Genomic DNA, 24,607 nt, shown 5'->3' with positions numbered 1-24,607 from the left:
AGACCTCCATATCCCGCCCATCCAAGTACCTGTCCAAATTTCCCTTAAATGTTAAAATCGAGACTGCATCTATAATTTCAGCTGGAAGCTCATTCCACACTCCCACCACTCTCTGAATGAAGAAGATCCCCCTCGTTCCCCATAAACCTTCCTCCTTAACTCATCCTCTTCTTAATGGAAAAAGCCAACCCACATTTACTCTGTCTGTCCTCATAGTTTTAAATACCTCTATTAAAACTCCCCTCATTCTTCTTCACTCCAGGGAATAAAGTCCTAACCTGTTTAACCTTTTCCCTGTAACTCAGTTCCTGAAGTCCAAGCAACATCCTAGTAAATCTTCTCTGCCCTTTTTCAATCTTATTGATATCTTTCCTGTAGTTAGGTGACCAAAACTGCACACAATCCTCCAAAATTGGCCTCACCAATATCTTAAACAATTTTAAAATAACATCCCAACTTCTATACTCAATACTTTGATTTATGAAGGCCAAGATGCCAAATGCCCTCTTTACAACCCTATCCACTTGTGACACCACTTTCAGGGAATTATCCATGTATATTCCCAGATCCACACTCCTTAGTGCCCAACCACTCACTGTGTATGTTTTTTCTTGGTTTATCCAATTTAACACATTATCATCCAGATCATTAATATAGATAACAAACAACAATGATCCCAGCACTGATCCCTGAGGCTCACCACTAGTCACAGGCCGCCAGTCTGAGAAGCAATCATCCACCACTACTCTCTCCCTCCTCCCGACCAGCCATTGTCGAATTCAATTCACCATGAATATCTAGCGTCAGAACCTTCCTGACTAACCTCCCATGTGGGACCTTGTCAAGGCCTAACTAAGGTCCATGTAGACAACATCCACAGCCTTTCCTTTGTTAGCTTTCCTAGTAACCTCCTCAACACAATCTACTGTTCATAAACCCATGTTGCCTATCCCCAATCAGTCCATGTCTATCCTCATAATTGTATATCCAATTTCTTAGAACACCTTCCAATAATTTACTTACTACTGATGTCAGGGTCACTGGTCTATAATTTCCAGGGTTACTTTTGGAGCCTTTTTTTAAACAGTGGAACAACGTGAGCTCCCCTCCAATCTTCCGGCACCTCCCCTGTGGCTAAGGTAATTTTACCTGGGTTTAAGCATCTAGAGTATAGGGAGAGATTGGACAGATTAGGTCTTTATTCTTTGGAGCGTAGAAGGTTGAGAGGGGATTTGATAGAAGTATTTAAGATTATGAAAGGGATAGACAGAGTGGATGTGGATAGACTATTTCCGTTAAGAGGAGGAAAGATTAAAACAAGAGGACATGAGTTAAGAATTAAGGGGCAGAGGTTTAGAGGTTACATGAGGGGGAACTTCTTTACTCAGAGAGTGGTAGCCGTGTGGAATGAGCTTCCGGGAGAAATAGTGGCGGCGGAGTCAATTGTATTATTTAAGAAAAGGTTGGACAGGTATATGGATGAGAAGAAGATGGAGGGTTATGGGCATTGTGCAGGGAGGTGGGACTAGAGAGGGGTGTTTGGTTCGGTGCGGACTAGAAGGGACTAATGGCCTGCTTCCGTGCTGTAATTGTTATGTTATGTTAAATATTTCTGCCAGAGCCCCTGCAATTTCTACACTAGCCTCCCTCAAGATCTGATGGAATATCTTGTCAGGCCCTGGGGATTTATCCACCCTTATTTGCTTTAAGACAGCAAGCAATTCCTCCTCTTTAATCTGAAGAAATTAATTCCATGACCTCACTGCTTGTTTTCCTTACTTCCCTCAACTCTGTGCCTGTTTCCTGAGTGAATACTGATGGAAAAAAAAATTAAGATCTTCCCCATCTCTTTTGGCTCCATACAAAACTGACCACTCTGATCTTCAAGGGAACCAATTTTGTCCCTTACTATCCTTTTGCTCTTAATATACCTGCAAAAACCCTTAGGATTTCCCTTCGCATTGTCTGTCAAAGAAACCTCAGGTCTTCTTAGCCTTTCTGATTTCTTTCATGTTTTTCTTGCATTTTTTAGACTCCTCAGTACCTCATTTGCTCCGTGTTGCCTATACCTGTTATACCCCTATCTCTTATTCCAAACCAGATCCCCAATATCCCTCTGCCTGCTAACCTTGCCTTTAATCCTGACAGGAACATACAAACTCTGTACTCTGAAAATTTCCCCTTTGAAGGTCCTCCACTTACGTCGCGCGTCCTTGCCCAAAAACAATTTATTCCGATCCACGCATTCTAGATCCTTTCTCATTTTCTCAAATTAGCCTTTCTCCAATTTAGAATCTCAACCCAAGGCCCAAACCCAACCTTCTCCACAATTAACTTGAAACTAATGACATTGTGATCACTGGACCCAAAATGTTCCCCTACACATACTTCTGTCACCTGTCCTGTCTTGTTCCCTAATTGCACTCTCTCCAGTTGGTATCTCTATATATTGATTTCGAAAACCTTCCTGAACACATTTGACAAACTCCAAGCCATCCAGCCTTTTTACAGGATGGGAGTCCCAGTCAATATGTGGAAAGTTAAAATCCCCGACAATCACACCCTTGTGTTTCCTGCAACTGTCCGCTATCTCTCCACAGATTTGCTCCTCCAATTCTCATTGACTATTGGACGGTCTATAATACAACCCCATGAGTGTGGTCATACCTTTCCTGTTCCTTAGCACCACCCATATAGCCTCAGTAGACGACCCCTCTAGTCTTTCCAGCCTGTACTGCCAGTCCTGCCCCTCCTGCAATCAAGTTTCACTAATGGCCACAATGTCATAATTCCACGTGCCAATCCATGCTCTATGCTCTTCTTCCTTTCCTAAAATACTCCTTGCACTGAAATAGATGCACAATTGATTTCTAATAGGGCATGTATTTTTCACATCATCTTTTCCCATCTCTCCTTCATCTGTACTGGCTAGCCAGAGGCTTTTTCCCAGGACTGATATGGTTGCCACAAGAAGACATGGGCTTAAGATGCTGGGGAGTAGGTACATAGGAGATGTCAGGGGTACGTTTTTTATGCAGAGAGTAGTGGCTGCGTGGAATGGGCTGCCAGTAATAGTAGTGGAGATGGATGTTAGGGTCTTTTAAAAGACTTTTGGATAGGTAAATGGAGATTAGAAAAATAGAGGGCTATAGGTAAGCCTAGTAATTTCTACGGTAGGGACATGTTCGGCACAACTTTGTGGGCCGAAAGGCCTGTATTGTATGTTTTCTAGAGTTGAACTTTAAGGCAGAGTATATGGTTAATGGCAGGACTCTTAACAGTGTGGAGGAACAGAGGGACCATGGGTCCAAGACCATACATCTCTCCAGGTTGGCATGCAAGGTGATGTCCTTCATTGGTCAGGAGAATGAGTTCAAGAGCCGTGAGGTAATGTAACAGTTCTACAAAACTCTGGTTGGACCACAGAGTATTGTGAGCAGTTTTGGGCTCCTCATTTAAGAAAAGATGTGCTGACATTGGAGAGGGTTCAAAGGAGGTTCGCAGGGATGATTCCAGCAATAAAAGGGTTATCATATGAGGAACGTTTAACAGCTCTTAGCTTGAACACATTGGAATTTAGGAGAATGGGGGCGGGGGGGAATCTCATTGAAACATTTCGAATGTTGAAAGGCATGGACAGAGTAGATGTAGAAAGGTTGTTACCCACGGTGGGGTAGCCTAGGGTAAGAGGGCAGAACTTCAGGATTGAAACGTGTCCACTTAGAACAGGGATGCGGAGGAATTTCTTCAGCCAGAGGGTGGTGAATCTGTGAAATTTGTTGCCACAGGCAGTTGTGGAGGCCGGGTCATTGACTGTATTTAAGGCAGAGATTGACAGGTTCTTCATTAACCAGGGCAGAGGAAAAATGGATCAGATCAGGATGGAATGGCAGGGCAGACTTGATGGGCTGAATTTCTTATGATGTTAATGCACGCCTTCCATTTTCTGAAAAGTAGATCATGCCATGGTCCTATGGTTTTGTTCCAGGAACATAGAATGTTCGATTGACATTACTCACACTGGGCTGGTGAGCAGGAAAGATCATCCTTTGTCACATGCTGTCATAAAGCATTATAGCACAGTACAGACCCTTCAGCCCACAATATGTCAAACTATTCAACAATCTAAACCTTCCCTACCTCTATTTTCCTTGCATCCATGTGCCTGTCTATAAATGTCCCTATTGCACCAGCCTTCACCACCACCCCGAGCAAGGCATTCCAGGCACCCACTACACTCTATGGAAAAAAACCTACCCCTGATGTCTCCCTTAAAGGTTCTTCCCTCACCTTGTACACATGTCCTCTTGTGTTTGCTATTCCTGCACTGGGAAAAAGGTGCTGGCTGTCCACCCAATCAATGCCTCTCAGAATCTTGTGGATCTCCATTAAGTCACCTCGCATTCTTCTACACTCCAAAGAGAAATGTCCCAGCTCTACTAACCTTGACTCACAAGACTTATCTTCCAATTCAGGTAACATCCTGGTCAATCTCCTCTGCACCTTCTCCAGAGCTTCCACATCCTTCCCGTAATGAGGTGACACAACACTCCAAGTGTGGTCTCACCAGAGATTTGTAGAGTTGCAACATGACCCCTCAACTCTTGAATTCAATCCCCCATTAATGCCCAGCATCCCATAAAAACTTTTTTTTAAACTTCTCTATCAAGTTGCACGACAACCTTGAGAGGTCTATAGATTCGGACCTGAAGTCCCTCTGTTGTTATGCACTGTTAAAAATCCTGCCCTTAACTGTGTACTTTGCCTTTACACTTGACCTCCTCCCAACTCTACATCCTGTTTGAGCCTACAACAGCCTTCTACACTATCCACAACACCTCCAACCTTCGAGTCATCTGCAAACTAACTGATCTCTCCCTCTACTTATTTGTCCAGGTCATTTTTTAAAAAAAGCACATAGAGCAGGGTCCCAGAGCAGATCCCTGCGGAACTCCACTAGTCACTGATGTCCAGGCAGGATATGTTGCTTTCCTGCAGGAAGGTCTGAAATTTGCACAGCCCATATTGAGCAAATGTGACAATTTTGGAATGGAATAGAGATCTCCCATGCCCATTACTGTAAACTAGTGTTTTTCAAATTTTTTCTTTCCACTCACATACCACCTTAATTAATTCCTTACTAATCACAGAGCACCTATGCCATAGGGATTAGTTAAGGTGGTATGTGAGTGGAAAGAAAACATTTGAAAACTATTGCTGTAAACTATCCAACCTCTAAATTCCCCGCAATCTGTCCACCAGATGTAACCACTCCATCAATGGCGGCTGTCCCTCAAAGACCCACAGACCTCATAGGGCCTTGGGCTCACCACATCCGTGTGGGTGACAATGCCAAATTCAACTTATCCTATCTACCCGCAAGTGGTCCATATTCCTCCACCCCCTGCCCATTCATGTGTCTATCTAAAATCCTCTTCAACATTTCTACTGTATCTGCTTCCACCCCCCCACCCCACACAACCACCACACCTGGCTACCCGTTTGAGGCACCCGTCACCCCTCTGTGTGAAACAACTGCCCCTCCACCTTAAATGTATCAAAGTTCAACACTCAGATTTATTGTCAGAGAACATACATGACATCACAGACAACTCTGAGATTCTTTTCCCTGTGGGCCAGGCAGAATTTCTATTCACTGGTAATGCAAAAAACAGTAGAAAAGAAAAACTCAAGAAATGTGCACAAAAGAGAACACAAAGTAAGAAGGGCAGACAAACTGACTGCAAGGCAGAAAAAAATACGGTAACCCCCCTCCAGTATCCGGCACCGATGGGGATTGGTAGATGCCGGATAAGTGAATTTGAGATTGCTTGATATTGTGTGATGCATGGATTAGGGAACTGACCACTAGGTGGAGCTACTTTTAAATGTACATATTTTTTACCTCTTGACAGCTCTTGATAGACTCCTATAGAAGGTTGACGTGACGCTGGCCAGTAGCCTTGCCTGCTTCAGCCTTCTCAGGAAGTGCAGTCGCTGTTGCACCTTCCTGACAAGTGAGGAGATGTTGAGTGTACACAATAGGTCACTAGTTAAGGGAACTCCAAAGAACCTGGTGCTCTCCACTCTTGTCACTGCAGACTTGTTAATGTGTGGGGGGGGGGGGGGGGTGTCATTTCTGGTCCTCCTGAAGTCCAGGATCATCTCCTTGGCCTTGTCCAGGTTGAGAGTGAAGTAATTATTCTTTCACCAAATCACGAGATGTTCCACCTTGTAGTGTGACTCGTCTTTACTAAAGTCGATTTAGACAACATCCACTGCTCTGCCCCCAACAATCACCTTCTCAAAAAGCTCATTGTGATGTGTTTGGATCGACTTACCTTCTGCTGATTGAGATGTTGGGATGGAGATGTGCAGGGTGTCACTGAATTCACTGAAATCCCCGTTGGCGATCTGCTTACATCGGAGTCTGACTTCATAGTTCTTGCCGGTAACAAGAGCATAAATGGGATGGGAGGTCAAAGTGGCTTCAATCTATGAAGGAAAGAAAAAAATTAAAAGATCAGAGAAAGATTAACACAAAAATTCAGAAAGGTGAGAGAGAAGATGGTGACATCAAAGGTTATAGACAGTGGGGCTGAGTGGGAAAATGGCAGGGCAGACTTAATGGGCTCCTATGTCTTATGGATATTGAGTAAAGGTTCCAGTACAACACTGACTAACTCAGACTTATTGCATTTGGTGAATGCACAACACTCTCAGAACCAGCTGCTCCCCCTCCACCATCAGACTCTTCAACATCAAACTCAACATCAGGGACTCATTTAAGGACTCGGACTTTTACACTTTATTTTTTTTTAATGCTCTCTGAATTGTATAGTTTGATTATTTTTGGTATCTATTTACAGTTCTTCATAAGTACACATGTAGAAACATAGAAGATAGGAGCAGGAGTAGGTCATTCGACCCTTCGAACCTGCTCCGCCATTCAACGAGATCATGGCTGATCTTAAAGTTCAGTACCCCGTCCCCGCCTTCTCTCCGTAACCTTTAATACCCTTATACTGAAGAAATAGATCTAATTCCCTCTTAAATAGATTTAATGAACCTGCCTCTACTGCCCTCTGTGGCAATCAATTCCACAGATTCACCACCCTCTGGGTAAAGAAATTCCTCCTCATCTCGGTCCTAAACGGCCTATTATCCTCAAACCATGGCCCCGGGTTCTGGATTTTCCCATCCTTGGAAACATCCCATCTGCATCCATTCTGTCCAGTCCTGCCAGAATTTTGTATGTCTCTATGAGATCCCCTCTCAATCTTCTAAACTCCAGCGAGTACAATCCCAATTTGCGCAATCTTTCCTCCTAAGTCATTCCCGCCATTCCAGATATCAGCCTGGTGAATCGCCTCTGCACTCCCTCCATTGCAAGAACATCCTTCCTTAGATAAGGTGACCAAAACTGCACACAATACTCCAGGTGGGGTCTCACTAAGGCCCTGTACAGCTGCAGTAAGGTATCCTTGTTCCTATACTCAAACCCTCTTGATATGAAGGCCAACATACCATTTGCCTTTTTAACCGCCTGCTATACCTGAATGCTCGCCTTCAGAGACTGGTGTACAAGTACCCCTAGGTCTCTCTGCACTTCCCCATCTCTTAATCTATTGCCATTCAAATAGTAACCTGCCCTCCGGTTTGTATTACCAAAGTGGATAACCTCACATTTATCCACATTGTAGTGCATTTGCCATGGATCTGCCCAGTCCCTCAATTTATCCAAATCACACTGGAGCTTCCTGACCCCCCTCTTCCGTGCACACAACCCCTCCTAGCTTAGTGTCATCTGCAAATTTGGAGATATTCCATCCAATCCCCTCATCCAGATCATTAATGTAAATTGTGAACAGCTGGGGTCCCAGTACAGATCCCTGTGGTACCCCACTGATCACCGCCTGCCACTCAGAAAACGAGCCATTTATTCAAACTCTCTGTCTTCTACCTGCCAGCCAGTTCTCAATCCACATCAATACTTTGCCCCAAATCCCATGAGCCTTGATTTTGGAAGCCAGTCGTTTATGCGGGACCTTATCGAAGGCCTTTTGGAAGTCTTTTTGCCCTACCAATGAGTGGTAATTCTACCGTTCCCACAGGAAAAAGAATCTCAGGGTTGTATGTGATGTCATGTACGTACTTATTCTGACAGCAAATCTGAAATACTTCTGGCAAACTGTAATCTGGCCATCCTCTCTGTGGCTAACCTCCCCATAGGAGGTTAGGAAAAAAGGTGGAGGCATTAGGTATAAATGAGGAGGTAGTGAAACGGATTCAGCAGTGGTTGGATGGAAGGTGTCAGAGAGTAGTGGTATAAAATTGTTTGTCCAATTGGAGGCCGGTGACTAGTGGAGTTCCTCAGGGATCGGTCCTGGGTCCACTATTGTTTGTTATATATATTAACGATCTGGAAGTAGGGGTGGAGAATTGATTAAGCAAGTTTGCGGATGATACAAAGATTGGTGGTGTTGTAGACAGTGAGGAAGATTACCGTAGATTAAAAGGTGATTTAGGAAGGCTGGAGGTGTGGGCTGAGAAATGGCTGATGGAATTTCATACAGATAAGTGTGAGGTGTTACATTTTGGAAAGGCAAATCTAAATAGGTCATATGCATTAAATGGTAGGCTACTGAGGAGTGCAGAGCAACAAAGGGATTTAGGAGTGATGGTAAATAGTACCCTCAGGGCTGATACTCAGGTAGATGGTGTGGTGAAGAAGGCATTTGGAATGTTGGCCTTCATAAATCGGAGTATTGAATTCAAGAGTAGGGAGGTTATGATGAAATTGTACAAGGCATTGGTGAGGCCAAATTTGGAGTACTGCGTACAGTTTTGGTCACCAAATTATAGGAAAGATATAAACAAAATCGAGAGAGTGCAGAGAAGGTTCACGAGAATGTTGACAGGATTTCAGGGTCTGAGTTACAGGGAAAGGTTGTGCAGACTAGGGCTTTTTTCTCTGGAGCGAGAAGATTGATAGAGGTGTTTAAGATTTTAAAATGGACAGACAGAGTCAATGTGGATAGGCTTTTTCAATTAAGAGTGGGGGAGATTCAAACTAGAGGGCATGTTTTAAGATTGAAGGGGGAAAATTATAAGGGGAACATGAGGGGAAATTTCTTTACGCAAAGGGTGGTAGGGATGTGGAATGAGCTTCCGACAGATGTGGTCGAGGCGGGATCATTGGTTACATTTAAGGAAAGACTGGATAGTTACATGGAGAGGAGAGGACTGGAGGGGTATGGACCGGGTGCTGGTCAGTGGGACTAGGAGGGTGGGGATTTGTTACGACATGGACTAGTAGGGCTGAACTGGCCTGTTCTGTGCTGTAAGTGGTTATATGGTTATAACTAATGGTTTGCAAATGTCCCAAACATGATGATGCCCTGAAATGTCTAAAAAATGCTGTAATTTCTACAGGGTGAAACCAAAATGTACACAAATAACCATGAATAAAATCTGGAATGTGCACTTTAATTATATATGAATTGTATGATTACAAATGTAAAATTGTGGCGCACAGGGGCAAATAAAGCGGAAAAAAGTGTCTTTGTTCCAAACATTATGGAGGGCACTGTAAATGTCCCGATTGTACCAGCCTCCACCACTACCCCTAGCAGAGCATTCCAGACACCACTACTCTCTCTGTAGAAACACACTCCTGATGTCTTCCCTCAACTTTCATCCCCTCTCCTCATGCCGATGTCCTTTGGTGTTTGCTATTCTCACCCTGGGAAACAGGCACTGGCCGTCCACCCTATCCATGATTCTCATAATCTTGTAGACCTCTATCAAGTCTCCCCTCATCCTTCTTCACTCCAGAGAGAAAAGTCCCAGCTCTACTAACCTTGCCTCATAAGGCTTATCTTCCAATCCAGGCAACACCCTAGTTAATCTCTTCAGCGCTCTCTCCATAGCTTCCACATCCTTCCTTCAATGAGATGAACACAATATTCCTAGTCTGGTCTCACCAGAGATTTATAGAGCATCCACATGACCTCTTGATTCTTGAACACAATCGCCTGACTATTCAACAATCAACTTTCCCTCCCTCACACTCATAACCCTCTATTTTTCTTAAATTTATGTGTCTCTCAAAGAGTCTCCTAAACATCCCTATTATACCAGCCTCCACCACCACCCTGGCAATGCATTCCAGGCACCCACCAACTATGTGTTAAAAAACACATCTCTGAGGTCTCCCCTAAACCATCCTGCCTTCATTTCAAACAGATTTTGGGTTTTTTTTGATAGCTTATCCAAGCCTTTTAATGTCCAGCATCCAGTCCCAGGTGTCGCTGCTAAGGGACGTGTGCAGAGTGGGTGGGAAGGGGAGCAAGAAACTGGGGGTCATGTGAGGCTCACTTTCTTTCCGACAAACTCCCCCTCCATCTCTTGCCAAAATGGGTTCACTGCAGAAAGGGTTGCCACGGAGTGCAGGGAATCCAGTAGTTTCCCCCCCCCCCCCCCCCCCCACTGCACAGGATCTCACGCAGTGACCCATTTACACACTTCAAAGTGGAGTGGGGGGGGGGAGGTGGGTTGGTGGAAGTTCTCATATTTTTGGGGGAAGAAGAGAGAGAGAGATATATAGGGATCCTCGGGTGCCCTGTCTGAACTGGCTGGTTGAACTCTAACACAGGAGAGGAAAGAGAACAAAAACAGAGGTGGGAGACGGGGAAGTACGAGGGTTTCTCGAAGCAAGTATTTACATCAGTGTGCTGGTGGTCTCAAACAGAAAGTAAACGTGGGGGACTCAGGGGAGCAGTTGGACACTGAATGGGGAAAGGATAAGGGGGAGAGAGCGAATGGAAGAGAAAGAATGGGGGAGGGAGAGAGAATGGGGAGGGAGGGAGAGAAGAGGGGGAGGGAGAGAAGAGGGGGGAGGGAGAGAGAATGGGGAGGGAGGGAGAGGAAGAGGGGAGGGAGAGAAGATGGGGAGGGAGACAATGATGAGGGAGGGAAAGAGAATAGGGAGGGAGGGAGAGAGAATTGGGGAAGGAGAGAGAATGGGGGAAGGAGAGAGAATGGGGAAGGAGAGAGAATGGGGAAGGAGAGAGATTGGGAAGGGAGAGAGAATGAGGAGGGAGTTAGAATTGGGGAGGGAGAGAGAATGGGAGGGAGGGAGAGAAAGAATGGAAAAGGAGAGTGGGAGAAAGGAGAGGGAGAGAGGAAAATGGGGGCAGGGAAAGAATGGTGGAAGGAGCAGAGGAGAGAGAAAAATGGGGAAGTGGAGAGGTTTATCTGGATTGAACTGCATCTGTCACTTTTTTGCCCCACTCTGCATCCTGTCCTGGTGTAACCTTCAACACTATCCACGTCACCACCTACCTTACTCTCATCTGCTTCTGTTTTAGAACAGTCTTCCTCAGCTGCAGCTCGTGGAAGTTACCCAGGGGTGATTTACCTACGTGGTAATAGAGCTTCCAACTTTAGATACAAAAGCCAACATGCATAAGGTCCTTTAATTACTGATATTTTCCAGATATTGTTCGTGAGCTCCTATGTCTCTTTCTGATTTCACTGCATCAATATTTACAGAGTTCACTGTTCTAGACTTTTTACATCCCTTAAGAAGGATCCCATGAGAAAGATCGCATAGTCTACCATAAGGTGGAGTAGGATATAGGTTATTCAGCCCATCGGGTCTACCCCACCATTTAATCATGAGCTGATCTATTTTCCAACCCAGCCCCACTACCCAGCCTTCTCCCTTTACCTTTGATGTCCTGGCTAATAAAGAACCTATCAATCTCTGCCTTAAACACATCCACTGACCCGGCCTCCACAACCACCTGTGGCAACAAATTCCTCAGATTCACCACACTCTGGCTGAAGAAATTCCTCCCCATCTCTGTTCTACGTTGGCGCCCTTCAATCCTGAAGTTGTGCCCTCTTGTCAATCCTTAGAGTCATTTATTGTCATCTGATTGTACAAACACAACCAATAATAGAGTGTTCTCTGATCCTCTGTGCCAACCAGACATAATGCACATACCAACAAACAGTGCATATGCAGGACAAGTGTTTCATCTACACATGTCTACAAAGTGTTTCATTATGTTAAAGTATAGATCTTTGTACACATGAGAGTCTCAGATGGTTAGTTCTAGACTTTTGCCCCATGGGAAACAATCTTTCTACATCTACTCCATGCATGCATTTCAAGATTCAAAATGTTTCAGTGAGATTCCACCACCTCCCCCCACCACCTCCTCTCCCATTCTCCTAAATTCCAACGATTACACGCCAAAAGTGGTTAAACGCTCTTCAAATGATAACCCTTTCTTTCCTGGGATCATCTTTGTGAACCTCCTCTGAACCCTTTCCATTCTACGATGGAATTCACGGGATTTGATGCTGTCTTCCACATTGGAATAAAGAAGATTGAAACATTTTGAATTAATTTAACGTACCGAATCCCAGTGGTTACTATCAATGGTTTTATACTGGATCTCGTACTTCAAGGATATCCAACCATTTTTAATATCTGCCGAAGGTGGAGGTTCCCACCACATCTGGATGTCAGCCAGCAGGCCCGACTGGCTGATGTTCAGCAGCGTCCAGTTCAGTGAAATTGGAGGATCCGGCTTCACTGTAAACAGGAGAAAATCAATTCAATGCACTTGGTTTAATGACATTCAGAGCATCATTGAAGCAGTGCCAGGTACCATTAATGATGAGAGCATTCTGTGATGAACAGCGAGGGCAGGGAGACCCCTGTGATGTATGGTAAGGAAGACATTCATGGTGGAAGGGAGACAGCAGAGGGACTGTGAATGGTAGGGCCCTGGGGAGTGTTGTCGAGAGATTTGGGGTAAAGGCACATAGTTCTGTGACAATGACTACTCAAGGTAGATAAGGGTGGTGAAGAAGGGATTTGCCTTCACCGATCAGGGCAAAAAGTGCAGTAACATGGCACTGGGTGCCAACTGTACATGATGTGGGTGAGACTAGAGTGTTGGGTGCAGTTCTGGTCATTCGACTGTAGGAATATCTGAGGAATCATGAAAATGGAAAAGGTGCAGATAATATACACCACAACTTGATGGTGCAACTCCACAAATCTCTGATGAGATTCCACTTGGAACATTGTGTTCAGTTCTGGTCATCTCATTACAGGAAGGATGTGGAAGCTCTGGAGAGGGTGCAGAGGAGATTCACCTGTATGTTACCTGGATTGGAAAATAAGTCTAATGAGACAAGTTTGGCAGAGCTGGGACTTTTCTTTTTGGAGCTCAAAGGAGACTTAATAGAAGTCTACAAGATTATGAGAGGCATAGATAGGGCAGGAATAGCCAACACCAGAGGACATGTGTACAAAATGAAGGGAGGGAAGTTGAGGGGAGACCTCAAGAGTTGTGGGGGCCTGGAATTCCTTTCCAGGGATGGTGGTGGAAGCTGGAACATTAGGGGAATTTCAAGAGATTCTTAGACAGGCACATGGATGGAGGAAAAGTGGAAGGTTACAGGGTATTAGGAATATATGGGTCGGCACAACATCAAGGGCTGAAGGGCCTATACTGTGCTGTAATGCTCTATGTTCTATGTTACCAGGGCTGGAAGGATATAATTATAAGAGAGGATGGACAGCCTCAAGGGGAGATTTATAAAATCACAAGGGGCACAGATAAGGAAAACAAACTGAGCCTTTTCCCCATGGTACAGGAATGTAAAACTGAAAGGTTGAGATTTAAGGTGAGAGGGCAAAGATTTAACTTGGGATGTGAAGAACATCAATTTTATACCGAGGTGTGAGCTACCAGAGAAAGTAGAAGAGATGAGAATAATTGTTATATTTAAACGACATTGAGACAGGTTTTTTGATCTGAAACTTGGCTTTTTCCACTGAGGGTAGCCAAGATACAAACCAGAAGACATGGGTTAAGGGTGAGAGGGGAAAAGTTTAGGGGAACATGAGGGAGAATTTCTTCACACAGAGAGTGGCTGGAGTTTTGGTCACCTAACTACAGGAAGGATATCAATAAGATAAAAAGATGTTGCCCGGACTTCAGGAACTGAGTTACAGGGAAAGGTTAAACAGGTTAGGATTTTATTCCCTGGAGTGTAGAAGAATGAGGGGAGATTTGATAGAGGTGTTTAAAATTATGAGGGGGACAGACAGAGTAAATGTAGATGTAGATAGGCTTTTTCTACATGGTTAAGAGTGAAAGGGGAAAGGTTTAGGGGGAACTTTTTCCACACAGAGAGTGGTGGGAGTGTGGAACAATCTGCCAGGGAACCATCTTTTCCACATCTGCTCTTTCTAGGCTTTTTAAACATTTGAAATGCTTCCATGAGGTTCTTCCTCTCATTCTTTTGAACTCCAAGGAGGACAGTCCAAGAGCAGTCAAATGTTCTTCATATGCTAATCCTTCATTCCAGTAATCATTCTTGTGAATGCTGGCTCAATTTTAACATTTAAGAAGAATTTGGATGGGTACGTGAATGGGAGGGGTATGGAGGGCTGTGGACTGGGGGCAGGCCAGTGGGACTAGGCAAAGAAAAAGATTTGGCACAAACTAGAAGGGCCAAAGGGGCCTGTTTCTGTGCTGTAATGATCTATGGTTCTATGAAGGGTTTGGAGGGAAATGGGTCTGGCTTTGTCAGCATGGGCAAACTGAGCTGAAAGGCCCGTTTCCATGCTGTAGAATGCTATGATTCTCGTGTAAAACCTCCTGAGTGGCACGAGCAAATCTCCCTATCTGTCAGGTAGAAATCTCAGCCAATAGCCGAGGAGTAAGGAATGAAGCCAGTATAATTTTCACTTAAAGGGCATTGCAATATTGAAATCACTGACTGGGCAACGGGATTGTAGTGAACAATGGTGATGGGTCCAAGAAATGATTGGATTCAGCTCTGGTGAGAGCAAGGATTATAGTTTACAGAAGAGGGGTGTAAACGAGATGGAACGTTTCAGGGGCATTACCTGAGTGCCTTCAAGACGAGGTGTTCAAACCATACTCATTCCAACCTGCTGGCCTACCAGTTTTTCAAAGAGAGAACCTTTACCGCAAGAAATAGAAGTAGGCCATTCGGTCCATCGGGTCCGCACCACGATTCCATCATGAGTTGATCCATTCTTCTGCTCAGCCCCACTCCCCACTCTTCTCCCCATAACCTTTGATACCCTGACTATTCAGATACCTATCAATCTCTGCCTTCAATACATCCAATGACCAGGCCATGGCAGCAAATTCCTCAGGTTCACCACTATCTGGCGAAAGAAATTCCTCCACATCCTTGTTTTAAATGGATGCCCTTCAATCCTGAAGTTGTGGCCTCTTGTCCTCGACTCCCCTACCATGGGAAACAACTTTGCCACATCTACTCTGTCCAGGCCTTTCAAATTTCAAAAGGCTTCTATGAAGTCCCTCCTCATTCTTCTGAACTCCAAGGAGTCTAATCCAAGAACCATCAAACATTCTTCACACTAATTCCTTCATTCCAGGAATCATTCTTGTGAACTTTCTCTGAACCCTCTCCAACACCCGCACATCTCTTCTTAAATAAGGAGGCGAAACGTGTACCCCACACTCTAAGGGAGGCCTCACCACTGCCTGATAGAGCCTCAACATCACATTCCTGCTCTTATATTCTATTTGTCTAGATAGAAATGCCAACATTGTTATCAATTTTATCTATTGTTACCTATGTTATCGATGGAGAAGCAGCGTTTATCAAAAGTGACGTTCTGATCCTGGAAGTCAGATTTCAGCTGTACGCAGTATGAAACCCAGATCGAGGTGTAGGTGTGGTTAAAGTAGCAGGAGTTTCTGTTGTGCAGATATTTTGGACATTCTTTCCAGTCAGCGTTATTTCTGAAGAGACATTCATCTGTTAGTACCTTTAGAAACAAGTTATTCCCAAATATTACACAACAAGCGGCACGTATAGTGTAGAGCAGGGGTGTCAAACTCAAATTCACGGAGGGCCAAAATTAAAAACTTGGACTAAGTCGAGGGCCGAACTAAGTATTTATTGAAAATTTTCAACAACATCTGCATGTTTTCTCTTCTTTCAACATATGTAATGTTAAACTTTTTCTTATTAAAATAAATGTTTAATAATAGTTTTGGATAAACTCTTTCCAGAAGCATTAACAAATGAGAAATAAAATATTCAATAAATAATATTTCTCTATAGAGGATTTGTCAAATGTTGCTAGTGTGCTGTCGAATAGTAAAATCTGAGGGCTATTGAGAATGTGGGAGAATAACATGATTCCTGAAACAATCAAATGGGTGACTGATTGTGGGCATGAACTCTAGCAGGGTTATTTGCCATGCCCTTTTTCCATTGGTACAGATATCCTTTGATTTACACACTTTTCAAGTTTTATGCCTAATGAGCTTGTATCCAGGTGCAGGACCATTTTTAACCAGGAATATATTGATCACTGTGACATGAAACTATTGGAAGATCGTTTTATCCTGAGATTAAAGTTCATAATCCTTACTCAGGTCTGTGTGCGGGAGGGCGGGGTTTGCGGGCGATCGGGTTGGACAACGACAGTGCGGGGGCGTTGGCTCTCGCTGCAGGGCGGCATCTCGGCGGATCAGCGGCCCCGTCACCGTGAGTCGCATGTCAGCCTGCGGCAGGGAGGGGGAGTGGGCAATGGTTCTGGCGAGGTCAGGCCCCCCCTGAGTTTCTGCCGGACCCCCCTTGACCTGCTGAGTTTCTCCTGGACCCCCCTTGACCTGCTGAGTTTCTCCCGGACCTCCCTTGACCTGCTGAGTTTCTCCCGGACCCCCCTTGACCTGCTGAGTTTCTCCCGGACCCCCTCCCCTTGACCTTCTGAGTTTCTCCCGGACCCCTCCCCCTTGACCTGCTGAGTTTCTCTCGGACCCCCCTTTGAGCTGTTGAGTTTCTCCCAGATCCCCCTTTGACCTGCTGAGTTTCTCCCGGACCCCCTTTGACCTGCTGAGTTTCTCCCTTCTGGTGTTTTTACGAGAACCACAGACTTTCGCTCATACATTGATGAGGGGGATCAAGGGCCAAACATTGTCAGGTACCTCTCTGCTGGATAAAGGATACGGTTTAGCCTGCTGAGTTTCTCCAGTGTTGGGTTTGCACGAGGTAGAGTCAAAGGGCCGAAGGGCCTGTTTCTGATCTGTAATGTTCTACGGACCCTGCTCTTCTTTCCGTGCCGGTGTCCCAGGACCTTTCCAGGGCAGTCTCCGCGCTCAGGACCACGCTGGGATCCCGGTCAGCGGTGGAGGTGCAGGTGAGCGCGGCTAATCCCGATCCAGCCCACGCCACTCCCGAGATTGGCGGGGGGGTTCCACCCTACCTGCCCGACCAGCCTCGCTCTACACGTGTACTCCGGGCACCCGCCGCTGGTTCAGTGGGAAGGCGCAGGGCGGCCGGCAGCCCCATTGCCCGGCGGAGAGCCCCAATCTTCCCTCCGGCGTCCCGACTCCATCTGCAGCTCCAAGAAACGCTGTGCCACTGGGGTTCTGGGCGCTGGGGGTGGGCGGGGGGACACCCACCACTACTTTTCAAGGACCAGGATTTTTCTCTCTCTCTCTCACCCTGGGACACAGCGGTTACTGTGCATGCGCTATACTGGCGCGGCGACCAGCGGGTCATCTCTAATACATTTTTGATATGATCTTGCGGGCCAAATATAATTATATCGCGGGCCAAATTTGGCCCGCGGGCCAGAGTTTGACATGTGTGGTGTAGAGGTTAGCGCAATGCTGTTCCAGCGCCAGTGACTGGGGTTCGAATCCTGCGCTATCTGTAAGGAGTTCATACGTTCGCCCCATGTCTGCTTGGGTTTACTCCGGGGGCTCTGGTTTCCTCCCACCATTCAAAAACGTAGATCAATTTGGTGGAATTGGGTGCCTCAGGGTCTTGGGCTAGAATGGCCTGTTACCATGCTGTATGCCTAAACTTTAAAATTCAAAATTTTTTAAATGTAAACTCGGTGTTACATGCTCATGAATTGCCCATCAGCTATCTCTTGGAAGTAATTTTGTCGACAGAAAATTACTGCTCAAAGAAATCCACATCAGTATGGCAAACAGTCATAGCCAAACCTTGTCTTTGGATAGAACACAACAGCTGTAACTCCCCCTTCCTCCTGTATAAATTGTAACGAGGATGAGGAGATGTGGAGAGTCTGCAGAGCGATCGAGTTAAGCTGGATGAGTGGGCCAAGGTCTGGCAGATGGAGTACAATGTTAGTAAGTGTGAGGTTATCCACTTTGGCAAGAAAAATAAAAGAGCTGAATATTATTTAAAGGGTGAAAAACTACAGCATGGTGTTGTGCAAAGGGACTTGGGAGGGCTTGCGCATGAATCGCAAAAAGTTAGGTTGCAGGTGCAGCAGGTTATTAAGAAGGCAAATGGAATGTTGGCCTTCATCGCTAGAGGAATTGAATTCAGGAGTAGGGAGGTCATGTTGCAACTGTATAAGGTACTGGTGAGACCGCACCTGGAGTACTGAGTCCAGTTCTGGTCTCCATATTTGAGGAAGGATATACTGGCTTTGGAGACGGTCCAGAGGAGGTTCACTAGGTTGATCCCTGGGATGAAGGGGTTGACTTATGATGAAAGATTAAATCGTCTAGGATTGTATTCGCTCGAGTTCAGAAGAATGAGAGGAGATCTTATAGAAACATATAGGATTATGAAGGGTATGGATAGGATAGATGTAGGAAGGTTTTTTGAGCTGGCCGGGGAAACTAAAATGAGAAGACACAGTCTCAAGATTCGGGGGAGTAGATTTAGGACAGAGATGAGGAAAAATAGTTTTTCCCAGAGAGAAATGAATGTTTGGAATTCTCTAACCAGGGAAGTGGTTGAGGCTGCCTCATTAAACATATTTAAAATTTGGTTAGATAAATTTTTACATGATAGAGGAATTAGGGGATATGGGGAGAAGGCAGGTAGGTGGAGTTAGGTCATAAATTAGATCAGCCATGATCGTATTGAATGGCGGAGCAGGCTCGATGGGCCATTTTTGGCCGACTCCTGTTCCTACTTCCTATGTTCCTATAATGAGAAGGGATGGGGAGGAGGGGGGAGAGACACCCAGATTCACTGACCGCAAGATCCAGTCTCCCAGATAAATTTAAATTTAGAGATACAGCACAGTAACAGGCTTTTGACCCATGAGTCTCTGCCGCCCAATTTACACCCAATTAACCCCCGGTACGTTTTGAAGGGTGGGAGGAAACTGGAGTCCCCGGGGAAAACTTGTGCTGCCCAATTACACCCATATTTACCTACAACCTCATACATTTTAATTGGATCAATTACAACTGATCAGATATTATTAACCAGACATCAGCTATGGTGACGATTTGCAATAATACTGTCCCAGCCCAGCTTCCTGGAACTATAGAACATTACAGCGCAGAAGCAGGGCCTTCTGCCCTTCTAGTCTATACTGAACCATTCTTTTGCCTATTCCCGCTAAACTGCACCCAGTCCACAGCCCTCCATACCCCTCCTATCCATGTACCTGTCCATATTCTTAAATGTTAAAATTGAACCTGTATTCACCACCTCAGCTGGCAGCTCGTTCCACATTCCCAACCCTCTCTGAGTGAAGAAGTTTCCCTTCATGTTCCCCCTAAACCTTTCCTATGTCCTCTGGTTTGTATCTCACCCACCCTCAGTGGAAAAACCTACCTCCATTTACTCTGTCTGTCCCCCTCATAATTTTAACTACCTCCATCAAATCTCCCCTCATTCTACTCCACTTCACAGAATAAAGTTCTAACCCTGTAACTCAGTTCCTGAAGTCCAGGCAACATCCTAGTAAATCCTCTTTGCATTCTTTCTATCTTATTGATATCTTTCCTGTAGTTCGGTGACCAGAACTGCACACAATCCTCCAAATTTGGCCTTTACAACTTTACCATAACATTCCACTCCTGTACTCAATATGAAGGCCAATAGGCCAAAACCTCTCTTCACAACCCTATCCACCTCCATAATTGGAGATTTCCCTAAATCTAAACTGATGCATTTTACAGAAGTGAGATTTTTTAACAATATAAAACTTTAGTAAATAAGGGAAAGATATTTCTAATATTTACCAGAACTCACATGTAAGCCAATTTTCCAAAGTACATTCTGCAGATAAATATTCGTTTCAAATGTTTATTTTACTTTGATGAAGGAATGGGATCAACATAGTACACTACAGCACAATACAAGCCCTTCGGCCCTCAATGTGCTGACCTATATATTCCTTCCTAAAAAAAAGGACTAACCCCTCCCTAACACGTAACCTTCTATTTTTCTTCCATCCATGTGCCCATCTCAGAGTCTTTTAAATGCTCCTAATGTTACAGGCCCCCACAACTCTCTGTGTAAAAAACTTACCCCTGACGTCTCCCCTAAACTTCCCTCCCTTCACTTTGTACACATGTCCTCTGGTGTTTTCTTCTCCTGCCCTGGGAAACAGGTGCTGGCCGTCCACCCTGTCTATGCCTCTCAGAATCTTGTAGACCTCTATCAAGTCTCCTCTCTTCCTTCTCTGCTCCAAAGAGAAAAGTCCTAGCTCAGCTAACCTTGTTTGGTTCTGGTCACCTCATTACAGGAAGGATGTGGAAGCTGTGGAGAGGGGGCAGAGGAGATTCACCAAGATGTTGCCTGGATTGGAGAACTTGTCTTGAGGCAAGGTTAGCAGAGCTGAAACTTTTCTCTTTGGAGCGTAGAAGGATGAGAGGAGACTTAATAGAGGTGGACAAGATTATGAGTGGGATAGATAGGGTGTACGGCCAGCGCCTGTTTCCCAGGGCAGGATCAGCAAAGACCAGTGTACAAAATGAAGGGAGGGAAGTTTAGTGGAGACGTCAGGGGTAAGTTCTTTTTACCCAGGAAGCTGAGGGGGCCTGGAATACCTTGCCAGGGGTGGTGGTGGAGGCTGGAAGATTTAAAAGATTCTTAGCTAGGCACATGGATGAGTTTTTTCTCTCTGTATTGTACAGTCAGTTTGTTTACATTTCTTTATTTGTTTACAGGTGTATGTTGAGTCAGTGGGGTTTTTTTTGCACTATCAATTAGTGGAAATTCTGCCTGGCCTGAAGGAAAAATAATCTCAGGGTTGTATGTGATGTCAAGTATGTACTCTGACGATAAATCTGAATCTGAGTGAGTAAAAATAGAGGGTTATGAGTGTAAGGTAAGGAAGGTTTAATTTGTTGAGTTGGTTTATATAGTTTGGCTGTACTGTGTTCTATATACAAAGGAAACGGGAACCGATAACGTCAGATACTATTGCCCTAGGGCAGCCAGTGCATACATAAATGAAACCAATATAGATTTTTATTGATCTGATGCAAATACAGAGGAAGAGCAGATTATGCCGTTGTGATTCAGAGGACAAACATATGTTTTTACAAGTTGATTAGTGATACAGAACTAAATGAGGGCGATTCCACTTTCCTGCTGTTTAGACATGAATGAGAACTGGATATTCAGTACCGCTGACATTTTCTCCAAAAGGTCAACTTGACTCTTCCCGTATTTCCTGATATGCGGCACCTATGTTTGGCACCGGGTTGAAGACTCCAGGAGAGTGGTACAGGGCACCAGTAAAGGGGAGAATGCCTGCCATTTGAGAAGGAGAAGCAGAGGAGATGAACCTACGGGACGGCGACCACGGTGTCGGACCGGCGAGGGGCTCAGCGGCTGAAGAGCACACAAAGGTGGCGGTCTGCCGGGGACTCGAGACGAGGAACCTTCGCAGGCTGCAGGCTACTGGTGATTTGTGGTCAAAGCACTCACAGGAGGCTGCAGACTGTTTGAGGTACCAGGTAATAGGAAGCAGGATTTGAGAGGGTGCTGAAGGCTCCTAACTGCATCAGAAGTTTGGATCTGTAGCTCGGGCTACCACTGGTTTAGACTGAAGTCTGTGTGGCTGTGGAGGCTGCAGGAGTGCTGCAGGTGAATCCACAGACACTCAGCGATTCTGAAGATTTCAGATTCAGATTTATCGTCAGAGTACATACATGACATCACATACAACCCTGAGATTCTTTTTCCTGCAAGCCAGGCAGAATTTACACTTACTGGTCTTCTTCTTTGGCTTGGCTTCGCGGACGAAGATTTATGGAGGGGGTAAAAAGTCCACGTCAGCTGCAGGCTCGTTTGTGGCTGACAAGTCCGATGCGGGACAGGCAGACACGATTGCAGCGGTTGCAAGGGAAAATTGGTTGGTTGGGGTTGGGTGTTGGGTTTTTCCTCCTTTGCCTTTTGTCAGTGAGGTGGGCTCTGCGGTCTTCTTCAAAGGAGGTTGCTGCCCGCCAAACTGTGAGGCGCCAAGATGCACGGTTTGAGGCGTTATCAGCCCACTGGCGGTGGTCAATGTGGCAGGCACCAAGAGATTTCTTTAGGCAGTCCTTGTACCTTTTCTTTGGTGCACCTCTGTCACGGTGGCCAGTGGAGAGCTCGCCATATAACACGATCTTGGGAAGGCGATGGTCCTCCATTCTGGAGACGTGACCCATCCAGCGCAGCTGGATCTTCAGCAGCGTGGACTCGATGCTGTCGACCTCTGCCATCTCGAGTACTTCGACGTTAGGGGTGTAAGCGCTCCAATGGATGTTGAGGATGGAGCGGAGACAACGCTGGTGGAAGCGTTCTAGGAGCCGTAGGTGGTGCCGGTAGAGGACCCATGTTTCGGAGCCGAACAGGAGTGTGGGTATGACAACGGCTCTGTATACGCTTATCTTTGTGAGGTTTTTCAGTTGGTTGTTTTTCCAGACTCTTTTGTGTAGTCTTCCAAAGGCGCTATTTGCCTTGGCGAGTCTGTTGTCTATCTCATTGTCGATCCTTGCATCTGATGAAATGGTGCAGCCGAGATAGGTAAACTGGTTGACCGTTTTGAGTTTTGTGTGCCCAATGGAGATGTGGGGGGGCTGGTAGTCATGGTGGGGAGCTGGCTGATGGAGGACCTCAGTTTTCTTCAGGCTGACTTCCAGGCCAAACATTTTGGCAGTTTCCGCAAAGCAGGAAACAATAAACTGTACACAAGTGTACACGTAAACAAATACAAAATTCTAAACAGGTAACAAATGGTCACAAACTGACTGTGCAATACAGAGAGAATTTTTAAAAAATCAATGAAGTACACAAGTGAGTCCTTAAACGAGTCCCTGATTGAGTTTGTCGTTGAGGAGTCTGATGGTGGAGGGAGAGCAGCTGTTCCTAAACCTGGGGGTGCGAGTCTTGTGGCACCGACACCTCTTTCCTGATGGCAGCGGCGAGAGCAGAGCGTGTGCTGGGCGGTGTGGATCCTTGATGATCGCTGCTGATCTCTGACGGCAGCGTTCCCTGTGGATGTTCCTGATAGTGGGGACGGGTTTGCCTGTGATGTCCTGGGCTGTGTCCACTTGCTTTTGGAGGGCTTTATGCTCAGAGGTATTGGTGTCCCCATACCAGACTGTGATGCAGCTGGTCAGCACACTTCCCACCACACCTCTGTAGAAATTTGCCAAGGTTTCTGGAGTCATACCAAACCTCTGCAAACTCCTGAGGAAGTCAAGGTGCTGATGTGCTTTCTTCACTATGCCATTAATGTGTGGAGTCCAGGAAAGATCCTCCGAGATAGTGATTCCCAAGAACTTAAATTTGCTCACCCTCTCCATCTTTGATTCCACCAACGATCACTAGAATTTATACCTCTGTCTTTCCCTTCCTGAAGACCACAATCAGCTCCTTAGTTTTGGTGACATTGAGTGCAGGGTTGTTGTTGGTGCTCCATTCAGCCAAGTTTTCAATCTCCCTCCGGTTTTCCAACTCATCCCCTTCCTTTATACAACCCAGAACCATGGTTTCATCAGAAAATTGGTAGATGGTGTTATTGTTGTACTGAGCCACATAGTCTCGGGGGTAAAGTGAGTAGAGATACTCTCTTTTGCTTTCCTTTCTCTTATTATACAAATTACTGTGAAATTTCTGCTGATACTGTATTTGTCTTACGACAGATTAAGGAAATTTTGGGCAATATTACATCTATTTTATCCCATGACAATAAAAGAATCTTGAAAAATGCTTTCATTGTATTGTTAAGATTTCAAATGATCCAGTATATAAAATGATGAGAGACATTCATAAGGTGAATCTTCACAGCCTAACCCCCAGGAGAGGAGAGTCTAAATCTAGAAGCCATCTGTGTAATGTGAGGTGATGGGGTGGGGGGGGGGGGGAGATTTGAAAAGGAACTGAGGGGCAATTTCTCCTCACAGAGGTTGGTATGAACATGGAAATAGTAGAGATGGGTACAATTGAGACATTTTTAAGAGACATTTGAACAGTAAAACACATGGTATCCGGCACCTCTGGGGATTGGTAGATGCTGGACAAGTGAATTTTATGGTTGCTTGAGACTGCATGTCGCGTGATTGATGAACTAATGGTGAGGCGCGCCAGTTTTAATCTTGTATCTTTTACCTATTTATTTTGCATGATTTATTTGCCGGTTGCTTGAGGCTGCTGGTTGCCTGAATTCCGGATAACAGGGGGTTTTACTGTACATTGTTGGTAAAGGGTTAGTGGGATGTGAGCTGAATGCTGGGAAATGAGATTAGATCATACAGGAACATGGTCAACGCTGCACAAGTCTTGG

At 45.3% G+C, this 24,607-nt stretch overlaps 1 protein-coding gene across 2 annotated transcripts in view; it reads right to left on the bottom strand.

The window, feature by feature from the left end:
• The window catches only part of ghra (growth hormone receptor a), a 150,603-nt gene that overhangs the window by 31,052 nt on the left and 94,944 nt on the right, over nucleotides 1-24,607 (bottom strand). For both annotated transcript variants that reach the window (XM_069884129.1, XM_069884139.1), the window contains exons 7-9: nucleotides 15,667-15,836; nucleotides 12,432-12,610; nucleotides 6,342-6,495 (exon numbers count right to left, since the gene is read on the bottom strand). In XM_069884129.1, the coding sequence (XP_069740230.1) occupies nucleotides 6,342-6,495; nucleotides 12,432-12,610; nucleotides 15,667-15,836 (503 nt within the window). The remainder of the gene's footprint in view (nucleotides 1-6,341; nucleotides 6,496-12,431; nucleotides 12,611-15,666; nucleotides 15,837-24,607) is intronic.

The sequence above is a fragment of the Narcine bancroftii genome, chromosome 1 (assembly GCF_036971445.1).
Source record: "Narcine bancroftii isolate sNarBan1 chromosome 1, sNarBan1.hap1, whole genome shotgun sequence".
In the NCBI taxonomy this organism is placed as follows: Eukaryota; Metazoa; Chordata; class Chondrichthyes; order Torpediniformes; family Narcinidae; genus Narcine; species Narcine bancroftii.
Note: the sequence above shows the minus strand (reverse complement) of the source record. Positions and strands in the feature narration are given on the sequence as shown.